Source organism: Panulirus ornatus, chromosome 33 (genome assembly GCF_036320965.1).
Source record: "Panulirus ornatus isolate Po-2019 chromosome 33, ASM3632096v1, whole genome shotgun sequence".
In the NCBI taxonomy this organism is placed as follows: domain Eukaryota; kingdom Metazoa; phylum Arthropoda; class Malacostraca; order Decapoda; family Palinuridae; genus Panulirus; species Panulirus ornatus.
Window position 1 is genome coordinate 12,952,569 of NC_092256.1, and position 24,715 is coordinate 12,977,283.

The 24,715-nt window shown below is 46.4% G+C and overlaps 1 protein-coding gene across 8 annotated transcripts in view; it reads left to right on the plus strand.

Moving 5' to 3' along the window:
* Positions 1 to 24,715, plus strand: part of LOC139759472 (nuclear distribution protein nudE-like 1) — a 228,957-nt gene that overhangs the window by 141,095 nt on the left and 63,147 nt on the right. The window contains exons 1-2 of one of the 8 annotated variants that reach the window (XM_071681637.1): positions 11,822 to 11,966; positions 16,176 to 16,219. The exons of the other annotated variants lie outside the window; for them this stretch is intronic. Of the exons in view, the coding sequence (XP_071537738.1) occupies positions 11,837 to 11,966; positions 16,176 to 16,219 (174 nt within the window). The 5' untranslated portion in view covers positions 11,822 to 11,836. Of the gene's footprint in view, positions 1 to 11,821; positions 11,967 to 16,175; positions 16,220 to 24,715 lie in introns of those variants that run through there. 8 annotated transcript variants of the gene reach the window in all.

Genomic DNA, 24,715 nt, shown 5'->3' on the forward strand with positions numbered 1-24,715 from the left:
TGGGAACTGTAGGGTGGTGATGGGAACTGTAGGGTGGTGATTGTGGTGTTAGCTCTAGTGATGGTGGGCCTCATGATGATGATGATGAGCGGAGATGGAGGAAGGGAGAGTGTGTATGGAGGATGGGGGCATTCTGATGGGCACTTACAGCCTTCAGGTACTCGTCTAAGTAGACGACTTCATAGTGTGTGGAAGTGGGAGTATGTGGGGAAAACCGCACCTCGGCTCATTTCTAGACGGTGCCTGCCGGCAGTAACGCTTGAGACCTGTTCCCACTTTTCCAGCACAATCTTTACGCCTCTGTCTGTAATTTTGAGATATCTCCAGTCCCTTGATGAGCACTTGTTATCGTAGCAAAAGAAGAGTGCCATCGAGGGACATCTTTCCAACTCTGCGACGTACATGAGCTGAGTGCAGAGACGTGCCTGGTAACCTGAAGGTTGTACTCAGGCCCCTCAGGCAGTAATTTGTGGACAGGTAAACACGCTGGTGAGGCAGGTGCTGTGGCGACGAAGGAAACGTTAAATGGGGAAGGAGAGAGGAACTTGGATGGGGTGGGAGATCTGATTCTTATCATAGTTATGTGGTTAGGAGAGACTGCCATAATGCTGGTCACCTGGTTGGGAGAGACGATCATAGCCCTGGTTATAGTGCTGGTCACATGGTTAGGAAAGACTACCATAGCCTTGGTTATAATGCTGAACACCTGGTTAGGAAAGACTACCATAGCCCGGGTTATAGTGCTGGTCACATGGTTAGGAAAGACTATACCATAGCCCTGGTTATAATGCTGCTCGCCTAGTAAGGAGAGACGACCATAGTTCGTTGACTTACATTTTCAGATAAGATACCACGAACTTTTCCTATCTCTGGTGTAATCTGTCGTCTATGGTGTTGACTGGGATGCAGCTGTCATGTTGGGTTAAGTATCAGGGCCTCTTTAAAGGAACGTTCACTTCTTGGACAGATTTTCAGGACCCATTTATGTGCGTGCAGGTAACTGATAACTATCTGGTTGATAGAAAGCTCGTAAGGAACATAACAGTTCACTTTTTATACGTAAAAGGACCTGAAAAGACCACATTTCTTGGGGGGAAAAGGGAGGGCATACTAGGGGAATAGCCCCGCTACTAAGTCTAAAGATGCCCTGTATGATCCATAAGCACGATTGTACGTCCCTGAACACGACGGAACGACCCTTGAGTACGAAGGTATGACCCTTGGGTCAAATACATGGCCAGCCTGACTTATTCAAGGGTACGACCGCTATAGCGGTAAGGCCTTCCTAAGGGTACTACCGTCTGGTTGCTTTGGTTAAATTGTGCTCAACTATTTTTTTTTTCTAACCTGTGTTATTTATGAATACTCCAGATGAGTAGCTGTGGTTAGTGCATGTTTTGTGCATGTTGAGGGCCATCACAACTGTAGGTGAGTTACCATCTTTATGTAGGAAATACTCCTCTCCACCCATAGTATTTCCACTCAGGTGATGCCGGATTGTTACCTGTCCACACGTTTTTTTTTTCTCTTTTTTTTTTATAAGAAATTTTACATGGAATATGCATACGTAGTGTGTGTGGTTATGAGGTAAGGTATGCAGACGATTCCTGCGCGTATGATACGTTAGTGAGTACAAGCAACAAGGAGCATTGCATTGCGATACTTCGAGAAGTAATTTAGAATTGTACGAGTGATATACATTCTCATTTGGGGATATAGAAGGTACTTGTTTTAATCATGATGTAACTTTACATTTTCATTTGGGGATATAGAAGGTAATTGTTTTAATCATGATGTAACTTTTACATTTTCATTTGGGGATATAGAAGGTACTTGTTTTAATCGTGATGTAACTTTACATTTTCATTTGGGGATATAGAAGGTAATTGTTTTAGTCATGATGTAACTTTTACATTTTCATTTGGGGATATAGAAGGTACTTGTTTTAATCGTGATGTAACTTTTACATTTTCATTTGGGGATATAGAAGGTAATTGTTTTAGTCATGATGTAACTTTTACATTTTCATTTGGGGATATAGAAGGTACTTGTTTTAATCGTGATGTAACTTTACATTTTCATTTGGGGATATAGAAGGTACTTGTTTTAATCATGATGTAACTTTACATTTTCATTTGGGGATATAGAAGGTACTTGTTTTAATCGTGATGTAACTTTTACATTTTCATTTGGGGATATAGAAGGTACTTGTTTTAATCATGATGTAACTTTACATTTTCATTTGGGGATATAGAAGGTACTTGTTTTAATCATGATGTAACTTTACATTTTCATTTGGGGATATAGAAGGTACTTATTTTAATCGTGATGTAACTTTACTTTTTTTCCCCCGAGCCATTAAGAGAAAAATACTGTTTCATTATATATGTAGTAAGCACGCTTTTACCAAAGTACCCATTTCGATGACAGAAGTGAAAGGCATCTCATGTTGGTTGGTCAAGAACCGGACTGCTTTCAGACCAGTCGCAACATTTGCTCTTAGATTTTTTTAATTTTTTCTTCAAACGCTGGTATGACAACGGTTGGATTTGTCCGATTCTGTCAGACAGGCTGAGTATTGCTTAATTATTCGTATGCCAGCCGAGCGCTCGCCGGGCAACGACTGACTGATGTGGTGTGAGCGAAGGCGTGTGTGTATATTTCATCCCCCTTGATATCAGAAAATGTCCCCCTTGATGCAGAGTCCGTCAGTAATAACAAAGGAGCACAGTTGTGCTAGTGTGAATTGCCTCCTTTTTTGTATGACGATTTACTTTCCAAGTGAAATCTGGTCTTTTTACGGTGAGAGTGTGTGTATACACACTTTTTTTTATGGGTCTCGTGTATTCATTTCCTGCTGTTCGAGCTATAGGCTGTTAGTGGAGCGGTGGAGAACATGGCAGCCACGATGGCGGGGAGAGAGAGAGAGAGAGAGAGAGAGAGAGAGAGAGAGAGAGAGAGAGAGAGAGAGAGAGAGAGAGAGAGAGAGAGAGATCACTGATATAGCTGTCTTTGCTAAGGTTGGACGCTCCATTAGCGTGCGTGCTTCTTGAATGACCAGGGTTTTCGCCTGGGGGCTTAGCTCTCTGTGCCAGGAGGGTAGGATCTTCGAGCACGACGTTGCGATCCTTCAACACGACATTGCCATCCTTCAACACGACGTTGCGATCCTTCAACACGACATTGCGATCCTTCAACACGACTGCGATCCTTCAACACGACATTGCGATCCTTCAACACGACTGCGATCCTTGTACACGAAAGCGTGACCTCTGTCGAAAAGAATAGGTCATCATATCCATTGATCCTACCTACGAACTCCAGGGTTGACTTGCGTATTTGTGATATTGAACATCGTATGAGGTAATAGTGCAGGTGATATAGGCGATGCCTTTGTCGCTTTCGTATTTTACTTCCACCTTCTCATGTTGATAATGATAAGCAGTAGTTATTATCATTAACTCAAGGAGTAATCACTGGAGGTCCTCTTGCATCTTAACCTTGGTCATAATAACTCGAAGTCTTAAGTAGTTAATGAAACCTTACGTTGTTGCTTATTCGCCTATAGACAGTTTAATGGCGGGAAAACCACACGTTTTAGTTTGGTGTTTGCCCAAGTATGATGCCTTTTACATAGAGGTTCAGAGTGGCTGAAAGGTCTAAATCTGCCTTTAAACTTTGTTCTCTTGTTACCCAGATGTCTTTAATAAGACTCAAAATGTACTTTCGGACAGTTTGCCTGGCACCGAAGTTATGATAGAACCTTCGAACACTCTGTGTTCATTTATCAGACAGTGTTCTTGTTCATAATATCCGATGCGTAAATGGATTTCAATCTTGTTTTCCCTTACATGTGAACAGACAGATAGCCAGCCCTAACAGCGCAGCACTGTCTCGTCTTTGATGTCATTCTTGACCCTCCGAAATGCATTCTCTCTCTCTCTCTCTCTCTCTCTCTCTCTCTCTCTCTCTCTCTCTCTCTCTCTCTCTCTCTCTCTCTCTCTCTCTCTCTGTGAACCGAAGCTTGGCAGACGCTTGGGATTGCTTTGTTCGTCGCTGTAGGGTGTCGCATTTGGTCATAACTTTGAAAAGTGTAAGTCAGGTACTGGTGAAACTATGGCGTTTGTTACCCGTCGTGTAAAGAACTGGATGACACAAGACTTGTAACTCTGGACATCACATGGGTTACGCCCTTGTGCTAAAGGGTTTCACGTGGAACTTAACCTGACTTATAACTTTAGGAGATTCCAGCCTCAGTCATGGAGCATGATGGAGGAATGGAATGAAATGTTTGTATATAGAAATGAAACGTTTGTATATACAAACGTTTCATTCCCATTCTTCCGCCCACGACGATACCAGTGGTGCAATGCAGGTGTCGCAGATATTCCGTGGACGGGACACATATTGTTGCGATTACATGGCCCGTCATACTCCAGCTGGCTCGAGAGGTAATTTTCCCTCACTGAGCCAGCGACTCGTGGCTCTTACCTCTCGTTGTTGTTCTTCGGGCTCCGCTTCCTCCCAGTTCTGTTATTGCCAGCTCTCCTCACTTGGCCCTTTCTCTACTGCTGCTGCTGAGGTCAGTTGGTCACCGATACTTTTACTTGACTCTTACTTTACGGTGAAAGTGAAATGAGAGAGAGGGGTGACCCCAGGCAGCGGCGGCGTTTGCTGCCCTTCGTTGACCTGGGCCATAGGCTATCAAGCCAGCCTGGCTGCAGCTGGTGCGGTGAATGATCGTGTGATCCTCTCCCCCTTCTTGTCTTTGCCCATAACCAACCCCTACCTTGAGCACGACAGTACTATCTTTAACCACGGAGGTACGATCACTGAGGACAACTGTATTACCATTGGTTTTGATGACCTGACCCCCATATGGTCCTGACTCGCGTGGGTCGTACTTACGTGTTGAAGGGGGAAAAAAAAATTCGACATATGACCTTCAAAAAAAGGAGTCGAGTGGATCACAAATTATGGAATTGATATTGAAAAGTATAAGTGAGGTTTTACAGAGATATCATTTCCCTTCTTAGAAGTTACGTCAGGCAGTAGCGTAGCGTGTAACCCATTTTCGTCCTTGCTCACCTTGTAAGCCGCAGTTAGAAAGTTGGAAGGAGTGTAGTTCCATCAAGAGCCCGGTACAGTAGGGGGGGACGGCGGTGGGAGGTGGGTTGTGTGGTAGCGTCCGTTGGGTCGCTCGCTCGGCGCCTTGATCAGAGTCGATGGCGACGCCTGGCCCCAGACCCCACCTTATTTTAGATCGATATAAGAGGCTCGTCTCTCCTACTACACCACCCTCCTCCCTACCAGAGCTTTGTCTGGGACCCGGCCATATTGTTGCTTCTTTATGGATCCCTCAAGTTATATATATATGGGGTACCTACCCAGGCCTTTTTTACTGGGGGGTTAGCTGGTTGAAATGGCTTAGTCTGTCGTTGAGGATACTTGACACTTTTTATCCACACATCAGTAGATCTTTTTTTTTTCATGCCGGGACTCGGGGTATAAGCTCGATATTTATGTATTGTTAATTCTCTCTGTTGGTTTCTTTCGTCTGCTCTCAGTCTCGCGGGAAAGTAACGACAGTTTTGAGTACAAGGTGTGACGGTATGACTCGCTGGTGTTGTGGTGGTGGTGTTGGGCGGGGCCGCAGTGCCAGCCTGATTGCCCTGGTCAGTGGCACTCTGGCTGGATCTCCCAGGTTCATGGCGTCAAGTCTGACCGCTTTTCAAGTATTCGGGAACTGGTCCTGGTATACTTCATACATGCGGGAGGTCGTGTGTCCAGTGGGTCTGAAATGAAAGAAGAGATCGTAGGCAGTTTTCTACACTAGGTTTGCCACCTAGGAAGGTGTAGTGTGTTTATTCAGTTCTCAGTCTTACATGTATATCTTTTCTGGTAGTAGCGAACAGCGGATCACGGCCCAGAGAACAGCAATGAGAGCGGCATTGATTTCGACCTGCGCCGGTAACCCCGGCAAGTTTACTGTGCACCCCATGCTCATCCTGTGGGCGGTAGCGCAAAAGGATTACGGGGGTGGAAGCAGAAGGCTGCCATCTCGTCGTATCCTTTACTCTGATGATAAAATGTCCTTTTTTTTGTGGTGAAAATCAAAGTCTTCGACAAACTGATTTTAGTCATGAACTTGACATTACTCTTCCAGAACTGCTCCTTAAGAAGCTGCGTTTATTCAGCTTTATCTGAGCAACAAGAGAGGAAGATGTGGTGTGCGGGACGAAAATACCGCCGGTGTAACATAATGTTAAACACGTCATCGTTTGTTTAAGCGATTTCGCAGCGACGAGAAACATATGGTCGAAGTAGCTGTATGTAGTCTTCTTATGCATTTAAAGCTTGGGTTTTTGGCAGCGTCGGCTTCTGTGGTCTTTGTTACCCAGCAGTGTTCGCCCCATGATCACGACGAACACTCCGACCTTGAGGTATGATAGCCTGCCGTTAGTTAGACCCGAACGTGAAAGTTCCATTTGGTGACAGGCCACACACACGCCATCGTACCCAAAAGGATAATAGTATCGTCGAACTCATGGACCGTCGTTCTGAAGGGGTCGGTGAGTGACAGTAGTGCGACCAGTGTGTGGTGCCTTAGGGGCGAAGGGAAGGAGGGTTAGAACGACAGTAGCTGAGAAAGAAGAGGGAGGTTGGAGGCAGTGTAGAATGCAAGTGTGGCCACAGGTGTAGTGGATATGGAAATTCTCGTGTGTGTGGCTGGGGAGGTCAGAGTGGCTTGGGGAGCTGTGTCGCCAGTCGTGGACGGACGCAAGTATTGGGTGGAGTGTCGTGTTATATACTGCGTGTCGTGTTATACACAGTTTCAGTATCTACTAAAAGACACTTCTGTCTCGTCTATTATTCTCGTAGTATTGGACCCGTAGCGGCAATAGAAGGATAAACGTCGACTCTCAGGCGTTTCATGCCACATTCAGCCAAGACCCTCTCACACCTAGTACATTCCCGCACTTCGTTTCTGTAAAGTGATATTCGCATCGACGCCTTTCTTTGTGTTGCTTCCACCTCGCTGTGTGTGAGAGAGAGAGAGAGAGAGAGAGAGAGAGAGAGAGAGAGAGAGTCGTGCCTCCTGTCATGGTATACATTAGTTACACTGATAACTTAGGGGCAGGATACGATGGCCGTGGGGGTAGGGGGGACTTTATTTGGTCAGGAGTGCCAGCTGTGGGTGTGGCTCCTGTCCGTCGCTCTCCTCCTATAGTGGAGCTGGACCCTCGGCTGGACGCGCTGGAAACTTCTCCTGGATCTTCTACCCTCGGGTACATCAACTCCCCTTACCCACACCTTCCCATTTTTTTTTTTTTCATTATTTAGAAGTAAAGAAAAATTCCTCTTAGCCAGCTGAGAACTTAATGGGAATATACACCTAGAGTTGGTTTCCTTTTGAACCTAAAAACACCTTTTATCACGTTCCTTAAGCTTCATGATTGTGCTTCTACGTGGGAGCATGGTAAGGTGGGTTCCTTTGCGGCGGGGAGGCTCGCGACGACGCTGGACCCTGTCCCGTCTGCTGACAGTGATACATCCTCGTCGAATGTGACTTCAGCACACAGGCGGAGTCCTATATATATCTAGAAGGATGGGGTCCATATTTTCGCCATGATTCATGATGCCAAACGTGATATTTTTCCCCCCACTGTACACCTCTTGAGCCGCAAGGTTGTGACAACCCCGTCAGCCTCGTCTTTCTCACCAACGCGAGGTTGTAGCCTCAGCACACCTCACAACTTGTTACGGTCAGATTATAACAACTGCTCCCAACTGTATGCTGTCATGACAAGGCTTCAGCACACATACATACGTAAGTCCTAAATACACAGATTTTGACTGACGCGGAGGTTCTCAGATAACACACCACTGCCCTTATCTGGGAAATACCAAAGAATGCAAACAGCATCAGACTGTTAAGTTTGGACCTTTTGAGGCTGTTTGTGATAGCGGAAGAGATCAGAAACGTAGAGAATAGTGTAGAAAAGTATATACGTATGCACACATGTAGTCAGTGTAGTGCGGTGGCCCTTAGATTCTGTAGCGCAGGTCATAAGCACGTTCATCTCGAGTTGACACCGCGTGAAGCCGCTGCTGTAACTGTGCTCCGCATGGGATCGTTTAGAATTGGAATATGACGAGTTGGTTGTGTGTGTGTGTGTGTGCGTAGGGTGGGGCTGGTGTGTATAGCGTGAGGGCAGGTAAGTGTGAAGTCAGAGCCGGCGTATAGTGGGGATGCCGGTAAGGGAGGGTGTTGACGAGCCGGGGTGACTACCCGCGCGGCGCCTCTGTCAGTACTACTTTGATGGGGTCTGTGGCCAGTGGTACCTCATGTCTGGGGATATTCCGGACCCTGCTGGCTGTAGGGGGCGTGATGACAGATGCGTAAGACTTCGTCAGACTGGTGCTCCGTCCCACCTGGTTCCTGTCCTTGTCGTAGACGTCATCAGGGCCTTGCGGTAGCCGCGTGCTGGTGGAGCCCGCGCGCCCGGTGCGGTGTGACGCACGTACACGTTTCTTGATGCTTCCACTCCCATTATGGGTTAGGCAGCCTTGAACCCCGCTACCGCTCTCTCTCTCTCTCTCTCTCTCTCTCTCTCTCTCTCTCTCTCTCTCTCTCTCTCTCTCTCTCTCTCTCTCTCTCACACACACACACACACACACACACACACACACACACACACACACACACACACACTTCCAGGCTCCAGTAATATGACTGTAATAATCATAGTAATGCGATGGGCACATGAGGGGGACAAATAACAGGAGACCTGATGGTCCATAACGAGATTAATTGTAGGAAAAAGGTTTATATATCGTGGTAGAAACGAGATGTCGAAGCAGAAAGCAACGAAGCGGCGAGCTCTGTGATGTGTCCCAGCCACCAAGCATGCACCCGTGGCACCCGTATATCTGCTGCATCCATTGTTTTTTTTGTGTGTGGAAACCCACCACACGAGGAAGAGCCGTTATGATACGTCCTTGTGAACAGTGGAGCTGTGCAATTCTTTAATTTTGTCTTTTCTCCTTTCTGTCTTTTAAGCTTTAGGCCTTCACACACCTGAGAAGTTCTGGGTCATATTTCTTTCATTGTTTTTTCGTTTTTCCTGTTTTCTTTCCACCCGGTAAGGCCATGATTGAGGTATGTCTTGTCTGCGTTTTGTGAGCCAGTATGAAAAAGAAAGATACGATTGCTACTACATCATAGGTCTGAGGTAGAGGATTCGGGCACTCTCGCTCTCCCTTGTATTGATAAACGTGAGACGTAGTTATAAACCTTCATAAATTCTTGATAACGAGGATGATTAGATCATATACACACCTGTCGGTGTCCACTGCTGACATTTTGAGCCAGGCTGGGAACAGCTGAGCTACAACAGGTGCCACATGCAACCGCTCCACCACTTCCTCCTCCCATGATGGACGCATGCCTCTTGTCACGACACTGGCGAGTTCTGCAGCATGGGTGATCTAGATTTCGCCTTGGTATGCTACTGGGACAAGCTCACTTGTTTTGAGGACGAACCATCGGTGCAGAAACGCAGTCCTCGTTACAACAAGAGTCGAATTGTCTTGGTTGATAACTTACAATGCGGCTGGTGTGATGATGCGTGTTGTGTCCAAGTTGTAGAGCGCGAAGGTTTGTATGTGGCGTTTGGTGAGGTTCTGGAGGAGGAAGAGGTTATGGTCGGGTCTTGGCGTTGGGTTGTGACGAAGGTAGTTGTAGTGGGAGGAGAGGCGAGGCCGTGGTCGGCTCCTATGGTTGGGTTGTGAGTTAACCTGAAATTTCAATCCCATATTTAGGGCACCTCTCTCTCTCTCTCTCTCTCTCTCTCTCTCTCTCTCTCTCTCTCTCTCTCTCTCTCTCTCTCTCTCTCTCTCTCTCTCTCTCTCTCTCTCTCCCCTCATAATCACCCCAGTGACAGACATGGGGTTTAATACCACTTCAGGGAGGCTCGTCCGTCCAGAAGGCTGGCCAACCTGATCCTGTGGTTCACACAACGCAATCTTCACCATCCACCGATTTCCTCCCGACCGCTTGTCCTTCACCCATGTCCTCTCATCCTTCACTCATCCTTTTTAACCTTTACTCGTCTTACCCTTCACCCAAGTTCTTACCCTTCACCCAAGCCCTCTAATCCTTTACCCAGGTCCTCTAATCCTTCACCCAGGACCTCTAATCCTTCACCCAGGTCCTCTAATCCTTCACCCAGGCCCTCTTATCCTTCACCCAGGTCCTTTCATTCTTCACCCACGTCCTCTAATCCTTCACCCACGTCCTCTAATCCTTCACCCAGGCCCTCTTATCCTTCACCCAGGTCCTCTCATTCTTCATCCAGCTCCTCTAATCCTTCACCCAGGTCCTCTCAGTCTTCACCCAGGTCCTCTAATCCTTCACCCACGTCCTCTAATCCTTCACCCAGGTCCTCTCATTCTTCACCCAGGTCCTCCAATCCTTCACCCAGGTCCTTTCATTCTTCACCCAGGACCTCTAATCCTTCACCCAGGTCCTCTCAGTCTTCACCCAGGTCCTCTAATCCTTCACCCAGGTCCTCTAATCCTTCACCCAGGTCCTCTAATCCTTCACCCACGTCCTCTGATCTTTCACCTAGGTCCTCTCATTCTTCGCCCGGGTCATTTCCTCCTTCAGCCAGGTCATCTCCTTCGGCACGGTCGTGTCATCAGGTAAGCAGCGCTTGAGGTGCGTGGAGTCTCTCTCTCTCTCTCACCGTGCCCTGGCGAAGCGTTCATCGCTGGCAAGGTCCATGACTCATTGTTAACAGGTTTAATCCCCTGTCTCGGGTCATGCATTGTGCTCGCCTCGCTATTGCTGCTCTCCACATTGTTAGCTGTCGGTCCTCATAAGGTCCAAAATATTTTTTTCCTAATGGGATGTTTCGAACATGGGCGTGAACAGGAGAACCTGCGTGCTATCAATCGACTGGGGTCTGACTAAGGCCCTCTGTGACCTGTGTAATCCTTTGGCGCTACCGCTCCCAGGATGAGCATGGGGTGCACTGTAAATTTGCCGGGGTTACCGGCTCAAATCGAATCAAGGAGCTGCCTTGTGATCTGCACGGGCCAGTGGGCCGCCCTGCAACTCGATGTCGTCGTTTTATTTTCATCTTTTTCCCCCTGCGTCTCCCGCACAGAACAGCCAGCCTCAGACAGTCATGGGAACTCTGGTCCTTCCCCTGTCACATTTCTGCACTCCGGGGTGTGTGTGTGTGTCTAAGAGAGAGAGAGAGAGAGAGAGAGAGAGAGAGAGAGAGAGAGAGAGAGAGAGAGAGAGAGAGAGAGGTCATAAAACCACGATCAGATGATGACAGAAGACCTGATGTTGCCTCAAGGGTAGTGGCGGGACGATGAACGGGCCACTGATGATGGTTGGCTTTGACCCGTTGTTCCAACATTGTTACCACGGCCAGTATGGCGACTGACGATTTTCCCTCTCTACAGTCACTGTTGTATGACCTCCAGTTGGATAATGGAGTTGAGCATTGCTAGAACGTTCACTAGTATGATATCAACTTTATTTAGGACCAAAGCCCGAACGTTTCTTTAGAGCTTTTTGACCACAGTAAGTGTGGACGAAGACCCCATTGACGGTAGCGTCTACCCAAGTGTGAGCTGAGGATCCTGGGTCGCAGTGATACGTGGATACATTTTCCCTGTCACTATTGCCGGTAGTGTTCGCCGAGTATGGCTCTTGCCGGCCCCTGGCCTGGCCTACCTATCCCTCCTTACGAGTTTCCACGGCACTTAGGGCGCTTCCCCCCCCCCCGCGTGCGCCTGTTGGTGGTGTGTGTGAGTCATGCGCCGACCTGACCAGCCGGGACATGAGCCACTGCCTCGCATGCCTCTGCTCTCCCTACCACCAGTTGTACGGGATCCACAGTCGTGCAGTGGAGTGGTGAACATCCTCTCAACCCCCGGGAGAAATGGTATCAGCATCTTCCTAAGTTCTCGTCTGTTTCTTGAGACAATGACTAACTCTAGGGTGAAAGAAAAAAGGTTCTCACGTCTTTTCCTGTATGTTATAAAAAGAGAGAGATGTAAAATACATGGGATGCGATATGGATGAATAGGAACTCCATAGGCTAAGGCTGAGGTGTGTGTGTGTGTGTGTGTGTGTGTGTGTGTGTGTGTGTGTGTGTGTGTGTTTACCCCACTGGGTTCTGCCGGCATCGACGGAAACCACCTCGTATTGACCGAGACGTTGATTGGGACGCACCAAGATCGAAGAGGACCCGTGGCAAGCCACGGCGATCCTCTCGGACCTCACTAGAACCTAGAGGGAATCCCAGGGGAGGGATGGGACTCCCACTGACACGCGACAAGACCCGCCCGGATTCCCTGAGCAGACAACACCAAAGACCAAGCAGTTAATGATGACGACAACACGCACCGAGACCCCCAGCAAATCCTAGTGTCGTATGACCCCTCCATTACACCTGAGGAAGCAAGACAGAGGTGTTGGTGGGACATACGGATGATCGTATGAGGAGCTGACGTTTAAACTGCCCGTTTAAACCCCCGTTGAATACGACTGTACGATCTTCGGGTCAGGTCAGAGGCTAGGCCAGTGTACCCAAGGATCGTAGCGAAGAGCTGACGATTAATACATCAGTCTGGATACACGTATATAGTTGGTGTTGTGGGTAAACCTAGTGAGGTCATCACTGATAGCAGTTGGCGAATGTATCGTGATAAAAGTGCCCTTTGAAGCTTAGGATGTCCATATGGGATACTTCAGGTTTGCTATTGTGGGATTATCAGACGTAGAACATTGAGGGGTACCACTGTCTTGATCAGTGGTTGGTATTCACTAGGAGTACACACGACGCATTGTCTACGGAGGGGGAAGATGTCTGACCCGAGTGACCTCAAGGCTTCTAATCCGTGCACTGGACTGGAGGCTCATCTTGTTGTGTCTTGATCCACTAAGACTTGCCCGTGGCTGGAGACTTGGCCGCCTCGCCTTGCTTATAACTCACCAAGCTGTTGCTTTTGACCAGAAATCCTACTTGTCTTTCATGTTCGAAAAACCGTACAAGATTTTGGAAGGAAATGAGAAAAACGTTTAAAAAGGGCCATGTCATAGCTGTTTGGAAAGACATAAGTAGCGGAAGAGAGTTCCAAAGCTTCGTGGTGGTTAGAGAGAGAATAGACAACTGACGTCCTATCCTTGAGTTGTCAGTGGCCATACAGTAATCAGGTGACCCAGCAGCGCTGTAGCTTGCCGAGTAATACGTGGTCTGGCTATTGGCGGAAGCACGCAAGCAGCCAGCTCTCGGGTGCAAAAACCAGAGTAATATATAAAGAAGAGGGAAAGTGGACCAGCACTGAGGTTTTGGGCAACTGGTGTAATTTGTGAGGTTTAGACTGGGAGAGGAGATAAGTCGAAGTGCTTTAGACTAGAACCACCCCATATGTGAGAGCAATACCCCATGCAAAGACGGATCCAGCCTTTGCATCTGTGGGACAGCTGTTCAGAAGAACAGAATTTACGGCACCTAAACAAGACGTTAGATTCTTTAAAAAAGACTCGGCCATCTGTGTAATGTGAGGTTTCCTAAATAGGCTGGATGTTACAGTGAAGACCAAGTACGTTTATTGCGTTTGCCAGTTTAAATACAGATCCATCAAGAGAGTTACGAAAGTTGTGAGAGATGATGCTAGAGAGAGAGAGAGAGAGAGAGAGAGAGAGAGAGAGAGAGAGAGAGAGAGAGAGAGAGAGTCAGAAATTAAGCTATGGAGGCATTAAACCTAACCAGGTTCCGTCTGTCCCACCGGGATGTCAGGGACTATGGAGGAATTTGCGTTTAGACGAGATCCAGGTCGCGCGAGAGGGATGGAGCTGATAGGAACCGGCGGAATGGTATTGAGTTGTTAGCGTACGAGAGAGTATTTGTGTATCTGTGTTGAAGAAAATATATCGTTGATGAAAAGGGGAGAAAGAGTGTCGGTGACAGGACAGAAAGAACCTTGAGGGACACCGCTGTTGGTGGGGAAAGGGTGAGAGGCTTGATCCATCAGCAGCTACAGATAGATCGACCAGAGAAGAACCAACCAGATAGATCGACCAGAGAAGAACCAACCAGATAGATCGACCAGAGAAGAACCAGCCAGATAGATCGCCCAGAGAAGAACTAACCAGATAGATCGACTAGAGAAGAACCAACCAGATAGATCGCCCAGAGAAGAAATAACCAGATAGATCGCCCAGAGAAGAACCAACCAGATAGATCGCCCAGAGAAGAACCAACCAGATAGATCGACCAGAGTAGAATGAACAGGAGAGAAGCCAAAAGAAGGGAGCTTGGAGATGAAACTCCAGTGCTGCACCCTGTTAAAAGCTTCTGATATATCAAGAGCAACTACATAGGATTCTCTGAAGTCTTTCAGTGAACATATAATCAGACAGTAGTAGATAGCAAAGGGTATTACTCGAGGATCTCGCCTTGCGGAAGCCACTCTGGTAGTCAGAGAAGACTGCAAGGTTCAAGATCTCTTAGTATATGGGAGTTTAGGAAGGATTTAAAGACCATGTTAATAGGAGAAGTCATAGTAGCAGGACGATAGTTGTAGAGATAAGAAACTCTTCTTCTTTGGGACGGGATGTGCTTAGCAATGCGTGTTTTCATGAGGAAGGAAAAGAATTTTCGTTAGATACGATGTACGATGGAAGATACCGATTGATCTTATCCTATCGTTTTTACCTGTTCTTGGCGGCGTATCTTGTGATCATCAGGTTTTTGTTACTGTTTACCCGTAGCATTGCTGCTGAGTCACACCGGCTCGTGTCACTGGCGTTGGAAAGAGAAACTTCACAGGTTTCCGCTGGAGAGCATTTTTCGGTCGACAGTTTTTCTGGTGTGTAGCTGAGACACCTCGTTCTTGACACTAAAACATTTCCTAAAGCATAATTGTTTTCAGGATTTTCTCATTACCAAAGAGGTACAGCGTCACGGTCGAGCAGTGGAGTATAATGGCTGATTGATCCGGGGAAATTTGGCGCGAGGAAAAGTGTGTTTTAAAGTGACGTTCGTTTTCTTTAGACGCCACGGCCCACATCGTGCGGAGGTGGGGTGGGGTGTATATCAACATCATCCCAGCTCTGACCACTGCTTCCCTCCCGTTGCTAGGAGGCTTTGGCTGGTGGCCTCCTCCTCCCCCTGCTGTACCCTACCACCACCTCTGGTTCTAAACTCATGACCGTTCCTCCTCCTCCTCGGCTGCCGAATTTCTTTCTCCCGTACTGGGATTACGAACTGGGCTGCCCCATGCCACACTCCCTGCTTCGGTCGGACACTCCACTCCGTCCGGAGTCCTTGAGGAAGCCGCCGCCTTCAGTTATTGCTGTGGGGGGTGGTGGCACGTGTTGACAGTGCTCCTGGAACCCTCACAAGTACGTCAGGGGATAAATTTTTTTTTCTCTGGGACTTACTTGGTGAAGACTTTGCGCAGTCAGCCATGCGGTTGCCTGATGCGGAAGTGGTGTCACGCTGACAATGTAAATACTGAGGAAAGGGAAGTATGTCCACCTTTTTGATGGCTGTTCAGATAAACGTAAAGAATCTATATTTTTTCTGTATTGAAACATTTTCTTTATTATATATATATATATATATATATATATATATATATATATATATATATATATATATATATATATATGAGCATGTAGACCACGAGAGAAAATCTAAACAGGAAAATTTGCTGAAGCGCTTTCGTGTATTTCAACACATCCTCAGAAGCAAATGGTAACAAGTCACAGATGGAGGAAAATATGCAGAGACACCAGTAGATGTTAACAGGATCACATCGTACACAGTACCATGTCAGATGTGATCGTCTGTGATATGTTACTGTTTGCTTCTGAGGATGTGTTGAAATACACGAAAGCGCTTAAGCAAATATTCCTGCTTTGATTTTCCCTCGTAATCTACAGATTCATGTGTGATCGTTACATATCTGCTTATGAATACTATATATATATATATATATATATATATATATATATATATATATATATATATATATATATATATATATATATAAAACCAGTAGGTCTGGTTATTGAAAGTAATCTCTGACTATCAAGGGCTCATATGATTCATTGCTAATATATGTTTTCCTCTTCTTTCCAGGTGAGAGAGCAGGGATGGAGCAACTCCCTGAGTGCAAGTCTGAGGTAACGTGTGCACCGTGTGGTGCTGGTGTGACCCGTTGGCGGGGGGTAGGCAGCATCGTAATGGCACTGGTGTTGTGACGTGGGTTATGGTGGTGGGAGAGCGGAGCATGATAGTGTACGGTGCTGCCTGTGAATGTATACAGGGTTGTGTGTATGATCGGGATGAAGTGCATCTCCACACACAGCCTTAATGGACAAGATGTGCTTTATTTTTGAGAATCTTTGCTTTACTCTCATGATGCTCGACCAGAGAAGAACCAACCAGATAGATCGCCCAGAGAAGAACCAACCAGATAGATCGACTAGAGAAGAACCAACCAGATAGATCGCCCAGAGAAGAAATAACCAGATAGATCGCCCCAGAGAAGAACCAACCAGATAGATCGCCCAGAGAAGAACCAACCAGATAGATCGCCCAGAGAAGAAATAACCAGATAGATCGCCCAGAGAAGAAATAACCAGATAGATCGCCCAGAGAAGAAATAACCAGATAGATCGCCCAGAGAAGAAATAACCAGATAGATCGCCCAGAGAAGAAATAACCAGATAGATCGCCCAGAGAAGAAATAACCAGATAGATCGCCCAGAGAAGAAATAACCAGATAGATCGCCCAGAGAAGAAATAACCAGATAGATCGCCCAGAGAAGAAATAACCAGATAGATCGCCCAGAGAAGAAATAACCAGATAGATCGCCCAGAGAAGAAATAACCAGATAGATCGCCCAGAGAAGAAATAACCAGATAGATCGCCCAGAGAAGAAATAACCAGATAGATCGCCCAGAGAAGAAATAACCAGATAGATCGCCCAGAGAAGAAATAACCAGATAGATCGCCCAGAGAAGAAATAACCAGATAGATCGCCCAGAGAAGAAATAACCAGATAGATCGCCCAGAGAAGAAATAACCAGATAGATCGCCCAGAGAAGAAATAACCAGATAGATCGCCCAGAGAAGAAATAACCAGATAGATCGCCCAGAGAAGAAATAACCAGATAGATCGCCCAGAGAAGAAATAACCAGATAGATCGCCCAGAGAAGAAATAACCAGATAGATCGCCCAGAGAAGAAATAACCAGATAGATCGCCCAGAGAAGAAATAACCAGATAGATCGCCCAGAGAAGAAATAACCAGATAGATCGCCCAGAGAAGAAATAACCAGATAGATCGCCCAGAGAAGAAATAACCAGATAGATCGCCCAGAGAAGAAATAACCAGATAGATCGCCCCAGAGAAGAACCAACCAGATAGATCGCCCAGAGAAGAAATAACCAGATAGATCGCCCAGAGAAGAAATAACCAGATAGATCGCCCAGAGAAGAAATAACCAGATAGATCGCCCAGAGAAGAAATAACCAGATAGATCGCCCAGAGAAGAAATAACCAGATAGATCGCCCAGAGAAGAAATAACCAGATAGATCGCCCAGAGAAGAAATAACCAGATAGATCGCCCAGAGAAGAAATAACCAGATAGATCGCCCAGAGAAGAAATAACCAGATAGATCGCCCAGAGAAGAAATAACCAGATAGATCGCCCAGAGAAGAAATAACCAGATAGATCGCCCAGAGAAGAAATAACCAGATAGATCGCCCAGAGAAGAAATAACCAGATAGATCGCCCAGAGAAGAAATAACCAGATAGATCGCCCAGAGAAGAAATAACCAGATAGATCGCCCAGAGAAGAAATAACCAGATAGATCGCCCAGAGAAGAAATAACCAGATAGATCGCCCAGAGAAGAAATAACCAGATAGATCGCCCAGAGAAGAAATAACCAGATAGATCGCCCAGAGAAGAAATAACCAGATAGATCGCCCAGAGAAGAAATAACCAGATAGATCGCCCAGAGAAGAAATAACCAGATAGATCGCCCAGAGAAGAAATAACCAGATAGATCGCCCAGAGAAGAAATAACCAGATAGATCGCCCAGAGAAGAAATAACCAGATAGATCGCCCAGAGAAGAAATAACCAGATAGATCGCCCAGAGAAGAAATAACCAGATAGATCGCCCAGAGAAGAAATAACCAGATAGATCGCCCAGAGAAGAAATAACCAGATAGATCGCCCAGAGAAGAAATAACCAGATAGATCGCCCAGAGAAGAAATAACCAGATAGATCGCCCAGAGAAGAAATAACCAGATAGATCGCCCAGAGAAGAAATAACCAGATAGATCGCCCAGAGAAGAAATAACCAGATAGATCGCCCAGAGAAGAAATAACCAGATAGATCGCCCAGAGAAGAAATAACCAGATAGATCGCCCAGAGAAGAAATAACCAGATAGATCGCCCAGAGAAGAAATAACCAGATAGATCGCCCAGAGAAGAAATAACCAGATAGATCGCCCAGAGAAGAAATAACCAGATAGATCGCCCAGAGAAGAAATAACCAGATAGATCGCCCAGAGAAGAAATAACCAGATAGATCGCCCAGAGAAGAAATAACCAGATAGATCGCCCCAGAGAAGAACCAACCAGATAGATCGCCCAGAGAAGAAATAACCAGATAGATCGCCCAGAGAAGAAATAACCAGATAGATCGCCCAGAGAAGAAATAACCAGATAGATCGCCCAGAGAAGAAATAACCAGATAGATCGCCCAGAGAAGAAATAACCAGATAGATCGCCCAGAGAAGAAATAACCAGATAGATCGCCCAGAGAAGAAATAACCAGATAGATCGCCCAGAGAAGAAATAACCAGATAGATCGCCCAGAGAAGAAATAACCAGATAGATCGCCCAGAGAAGAAATAACCAGATAGATCGCCCAGAGAAGAAATAACCAGATAGATCGCCCAGAGAAGAAATAACCAGATAGATCGCCCAGAGAAGAAATAACCAGATAGATCGCCCAGAGAAGAAATAACCAGATAGATCGCCCAGAGAAGAAATAACCAGATAGATCGCCCAGAGAAGAAATAACCAGATAGATCGCCCAGAGAAGAAATAACCAGATAGATCGCCCAGAGAAGAAATAACCAGATAGATCGCCCAGAGAAGAAATAACCAGATAGATCGCCCAGAGAAGAAATAACCAGATAGATCGCCCAGAGAAGAAATAACCAGATAGATCGCCCAGAGAAGAAATAACCAGATAGATCGCCCAGAGAAGAAATAACCAGATAGATCGCCCAGAGAAGAAATAACCAGATAGATCGCCCAGAGAAGAAATAACCAGATAGATCGCCCAGAGAAGAAATAACCAGATAGATCGCCCAGAGAAGAAATAACCAGATAGATCGCCCAGAGAAGAAATAACCAGATAGATCGCCCAGAGAAGAAATAACCAGATAGATCGCCCAGAGAAGAAATAACCAGATAGATCGCCCAGAGAAGAAATAACCAGATAGATCGCCCAGAGAAGAAATAACCAGATAGATCGCCCAGAGAAGAAATAACCAGATAGATCGCCCAGAGAAGAAATAACCAGATAGATCGCCCAGAGAAGAAATAACCAGATAGATCGCCCAGAGAAGAAATAACCAGATAGATCGCCCAGAGAAGAAATAACCAGATAGATCGCCCAGAGAAGAAATAACCAGATAGATCGCCCAGAGAAGAAATAACCAGATAGATCGCCCAGAGAAGAAATAACCAGATAGATCGCCCAGAGAAGAAATAACCAGATAGATCGCCCAGAGAAGAAATAACCAGATAGATCGCCCAGAGAAGAAATAACCAGATAGATCGCCCAGAGAAGAAATAACCAGATAGATCGCCCAGAGAAGAAATAACCAGATAGATCGCCCAGAGAAGAAATAACCAGATAGATCGCCCAGAGAAGAAATAACCAGATAGATCGCCCAGAGAAGAAATAACCAGATAGATCGCCCAGAGAAGAAATAACCAGATAGATCGCCCAGAGAAGAAATAACCAGATAGATCGCCCAGAGAAGAAATAACCAGATAGATCGCCCAGAGAAGAAATAACCAGATAGATCGCCCAGAGAAGAAATAACCAGATAGATCGCCCAGAGAAGAAATAACCAGATAGATCGCCCAGAGAAGAAATAACCAGATAGATCGCCCAGAGAAGAAATAACCAGATAGATCGCCCAGAGAAGAAATAACCAGATAGATCGCCCAGAGAAGAAATAACCAGATAGATCGCCCAGAGAAGAAATAACCAGATAGATCGCCCAGAGAAGAAATAACCAGATAGATCGCCCAGAGAAGAACCAACCAGATAGATCGCCCAGAGAAGAAATAACCAGATAGATCGCCCAGAGAAGAAATAACCAGATAGATCGCCCAGAGAAGAAATAACCAGATAGATCGCCCAGAGAAGAAATAACCAGATAGATCGCCCAGAGAAGAAATAACCAGATAGATCGCCCAGAGAAGAAATAACCAGATAGATCGCCCAGAGAAGAAATAACCAGATAGATCGCCCAGAGAAGAAATAACCAGATAGATCGCCCAGAGAAGAAATAACCAGATAGATCGCCCAGAGAAGAAATAACCAGATAGATCGCCCAGAGAAGAAATAACCAGATAGATCGCCCAGAGAAGAAATAACCAGATAGATCGCCCAGAGAAGAAATAACCAGATAGATCGCCCAGAGAAGAAATAACCAGATAGATCGCCCAGAGAAGAAATCAGCATTGTGAAATGCCCTTCAGAAGAATCAGCATTGTGAAATGCCCTTCAGAAGACTCAGCATTGTGAAATGCACCTTCAGAAGACTCAGCATTGTGAAATGCACCTTCAGAAGACTCAGCATTGTGAAATGCCCTTCAGAAGACTCAGCATTGTGAAATGCCCTTCAGAAGACTCAGCATTGTGAAATGCCCTTCAGAAGACTCAGCATTGTGAAATGCCCTTCAGGACTTAGCATTGTGAAATGCCCTTCAGAAGACTCAGCATTGCAAGTAGAAGACTTTCAAGACAACGCATCATAACTGGGAGTGTTTGAAGTTATATCTGCGCCGTGTGTGTTGTGGGTATGTTAGAGTGGATGGGTGTAGAGGTAGCACACTCATGTGGCCAGGTGACAGCCTCAGTAACATGTGGGCAGTAACAGGAGCAAGCTGTCGTTATTGGCAGGTGACAGCCTCAGTAACATGTTGGCCAGTAACAGGAGGAAGCTGTCATTATTGGCAGGTGACAGCCTCAGTAACATGTGGCCAGTAACAGGAGCTAGCTGTCGTTATTGGCAGGTGACAGCCTCAGTAACATGTGGCCAGTAACAGGAGCAAGCTGTCGTTATTGGCAGGTGACAGCCTCAGTAACATGTGGCCAGTAACAGGAGGAAGCTGTCGTTATTGGCAAGTGACAGCCTAACATGTGGCCAGTAACAGTGTGGTAACAGTGTGTGTTTCCGGTGTGTTGAAGAACAAAAGCAATTCAATTGTTCCACACTGTGCGAGGTGGAGGAAGAGACTGCTTGCTCTTGAGTAACCCCTGTAGGTCGATGTACTACAGAAACTAAGGTAGAGGAAGATACCTGGTGAGAAGATATAAAGTGCGGGGGGGGGAACAACTGACTTGTTATAATCTTGTCTCACAGGAGACTACGCATGACGAACTAGGTTGATTAAAAGCGTAGTGGAAGGAACACGAGAAGTTAAAGGTTGAATGTAAACCGGAATATATTGTGAAATACGCGAGGTTTGGGCAACATGAGAACCAGTCTGAGACAGCTTGGTGGACGGGTAGCCAAAGGTTGCTTGCCCTTGGTTTTTGCTCTGGTATGGGAAATGGCAACGTTGTAGGTGTATCATGTATATCATGTTGGTCCCCCAAGCGTGACGGAGGGGGCCCTTGACCGCGACGGTAAACCCCTTCGGTGTAATGGATTGCTTGGATTTGTGCCGGAAACCCCGGCACATTTATTGTGCACCCCATGCTCATCCTGTGAGCGGTAGCGCAGAAGGATTGCAGCAGAAACTCCAGATTGACAATAACATAGCCCAGTGCATCTATATTGACGGTTCTCGCGACTCTGCCTGCCACTGGGAGGGCAGGCAGTGCTGCCATTGTGATCCAGCCCAATGGTAATAGATTAGACAGAAATGTTAGAATAAACAGCCGGACTTCTACACTACACACTGAATTGTTCGCCATACTTATCGCCCTTGAGCAGGTAGAAATAACCGCCACAGACAGTTTGATTATCTCTGATTCTTTATCTTCACTACTTGCTCCTTAACATCCTGAGATCAGAGTGTAACATGCTGGTCGCTGAAGCCAGACACAAATACTCAGACATTATTGCTCGAGGGACGACGGTGTAATGGCCTGGCCTGCTACCTGGCTCTTCAGGATCAGGTCATAAGTCAGGCTATCGTAACGTCGTGCCCAGGGATCGTACCCCCTGGCCCCTGAGGTTAAGATCGGGAGATGGTGGGAAGGTATTTTTTTTTTGCGACATCAACGCAGCTGGAGGGCAGGAGAGAGAAAGGTGAAGTACACGTGCCAAGGCTGCTGCTGTTTCAGGGTCTTCAGACCACCATATTTGGCTCACGTCGGAATTGACTCCAAAGAGAAACTTCGAAGCAGTCAGGATCTGAACATGTGTTGACGTCAGGGCAGCTTGGAGGTGTAAAATGATAATATTTGATTATAAATGGTTACTTTAACTGTAGCCAAAGACCGAAAGTATACACAGAAGAAAATACACGATACGTAGAGACTATGGAACGATGGACAGAAGGGTTTAAACGGAGCCTTTACAGAAACACTGGGATGACAAGTCACCTGGTTATATTGATAATGGTAGGGATGGGGCTGTTCTTGTAGCGATCAATACAAGCTTGAACGGGTTCGATATGGTTATGGCTGCAACGTGCAACTCGGGGACGAGGGATCAGTGGTGGCAGCAGGTGACTGTAGAAAACGATGGTGCGTTTTCTTTCTTTCCGAACTGACGGTTAGGATGACTTTTATTAGGTCGGCAGAACCAAATGTGTTGTTGATGAGCGCCTCATGGTATTAGGTGGTTTAGGAGGAATCGCGGGCTATGCCGTTGTGCGCCGTTTCTCTGTACCTTTTCTTGTAACACTTTTGTTTCCGAGAGGGACGGCCAAGCAAGGCGGGGGAGACGTGGGCGGGGTTGTGAAATGAGAGTCGTGTATGTGCCATTGAGTTCTGATGGAGGGAGCCCAGGTTGCATGAGTCGATGAAGAATGTTGTGACACGTCCGTCAGTCGTGGACGTGAGACATTTCGGCATCTACCCTACGAACTGAATCGTCATTTGATGATGGTACTGTCGCCTTCTTCCTGCTTACTTCATCGTTCAGAGTCACATCGAGGTGTTGGTGAGTTCGTCTTAGATGCTGGTTACTGTCGGTAAATACGTGTCGGAAATCTCGTTTAATGTCAGCAAGTACATGTCTGTAAACGACGGGCAGTAACATTACGCGTGTATATATATATATATATATATATATATATATATATATATATATATATATATATATATATAGGATAAAAGTGGATCGCTAATATTGGCTTTACAGCGAGCAAGTAACTTTATGGCGGTAAAAACCGGCGATTTGTTTGGCTGTTAACGGAGATTACGTTGTCAGGTCCCCTTTTATGTTCTTCAGTTCGTGATTTGTTGTGTCGGTTGAATTGCTGGTAGTCCGGTGTACTCAGTGGTTCAGTTGGTGTCATATGTTGGCAAGTTTGTTTAGATCTTTTTACCAGACGCTTAGAAAGCGCGTGTTTTTCGGGAGTGGATGAGTTGAAAGCATGTGTGTGTGTGTGTGTGTGTGTGTGTGTGTGTGTGTAGTACTGTCCTTTTTGTGCTTTTCAAGGCGTTGTCAGTTGCGTACTAGTGTTGACAGCACAGGAAGTGAGGTGTTTTTATGTGTAAGGTAGGAAAGTGAACCGTATTTATATCAGGTGGCGTTGTGGAAGTCTTGTGGCGCCATCTGATGTGCATATTAATATTGAACTGTATGTTAGGTTGTACTGGTTGATGACAAATCTTTGTTTGTTCTTTTGAACTGTAGTTACAAATATGTAACATGATATCTTGTAAACTGTGTAGTTGTGGTGTGTGTGTGTGTGTGTGAGGGTGAGGGTGGGGCCCAGCCGTTGCACGCTCTCCCTCGGGGCTTGGTGTCCGCGTCGGCAACTGTGTTGAAAGTAGCAATGACAGTGGGTAGGGCGACTCCACACCACCACAAGCCGCTGCACCTTCACACGGGAGGCGAACACAATGGAGAAGAGTAGCCATTGAAATCGTCTCGTTGTCTGAGCTACGGAACTCATGGTAAGGTTCCAAGGTAACCTACTGTACGATGCTGCGACCCTTGAGCACGACCCTTGAGGCTCAGGATCAAAGGCAGGGCCACCGGAGCCATGGGCCCTACCGCCGTGCTCATGGTTAAGGATGGATTAGATAGGAGCATTAGGTAAGGCTGCCTCTTACTGTGGGCTGACAAGCTGCAGCTAACCTTTCGTTAGGTGGAAATGCTAGTCATGTTTGCACCTTCAGAGTCCGGCGCTAGGCCCGCGGGCTGCAGCCATCTCCTGCCCATCA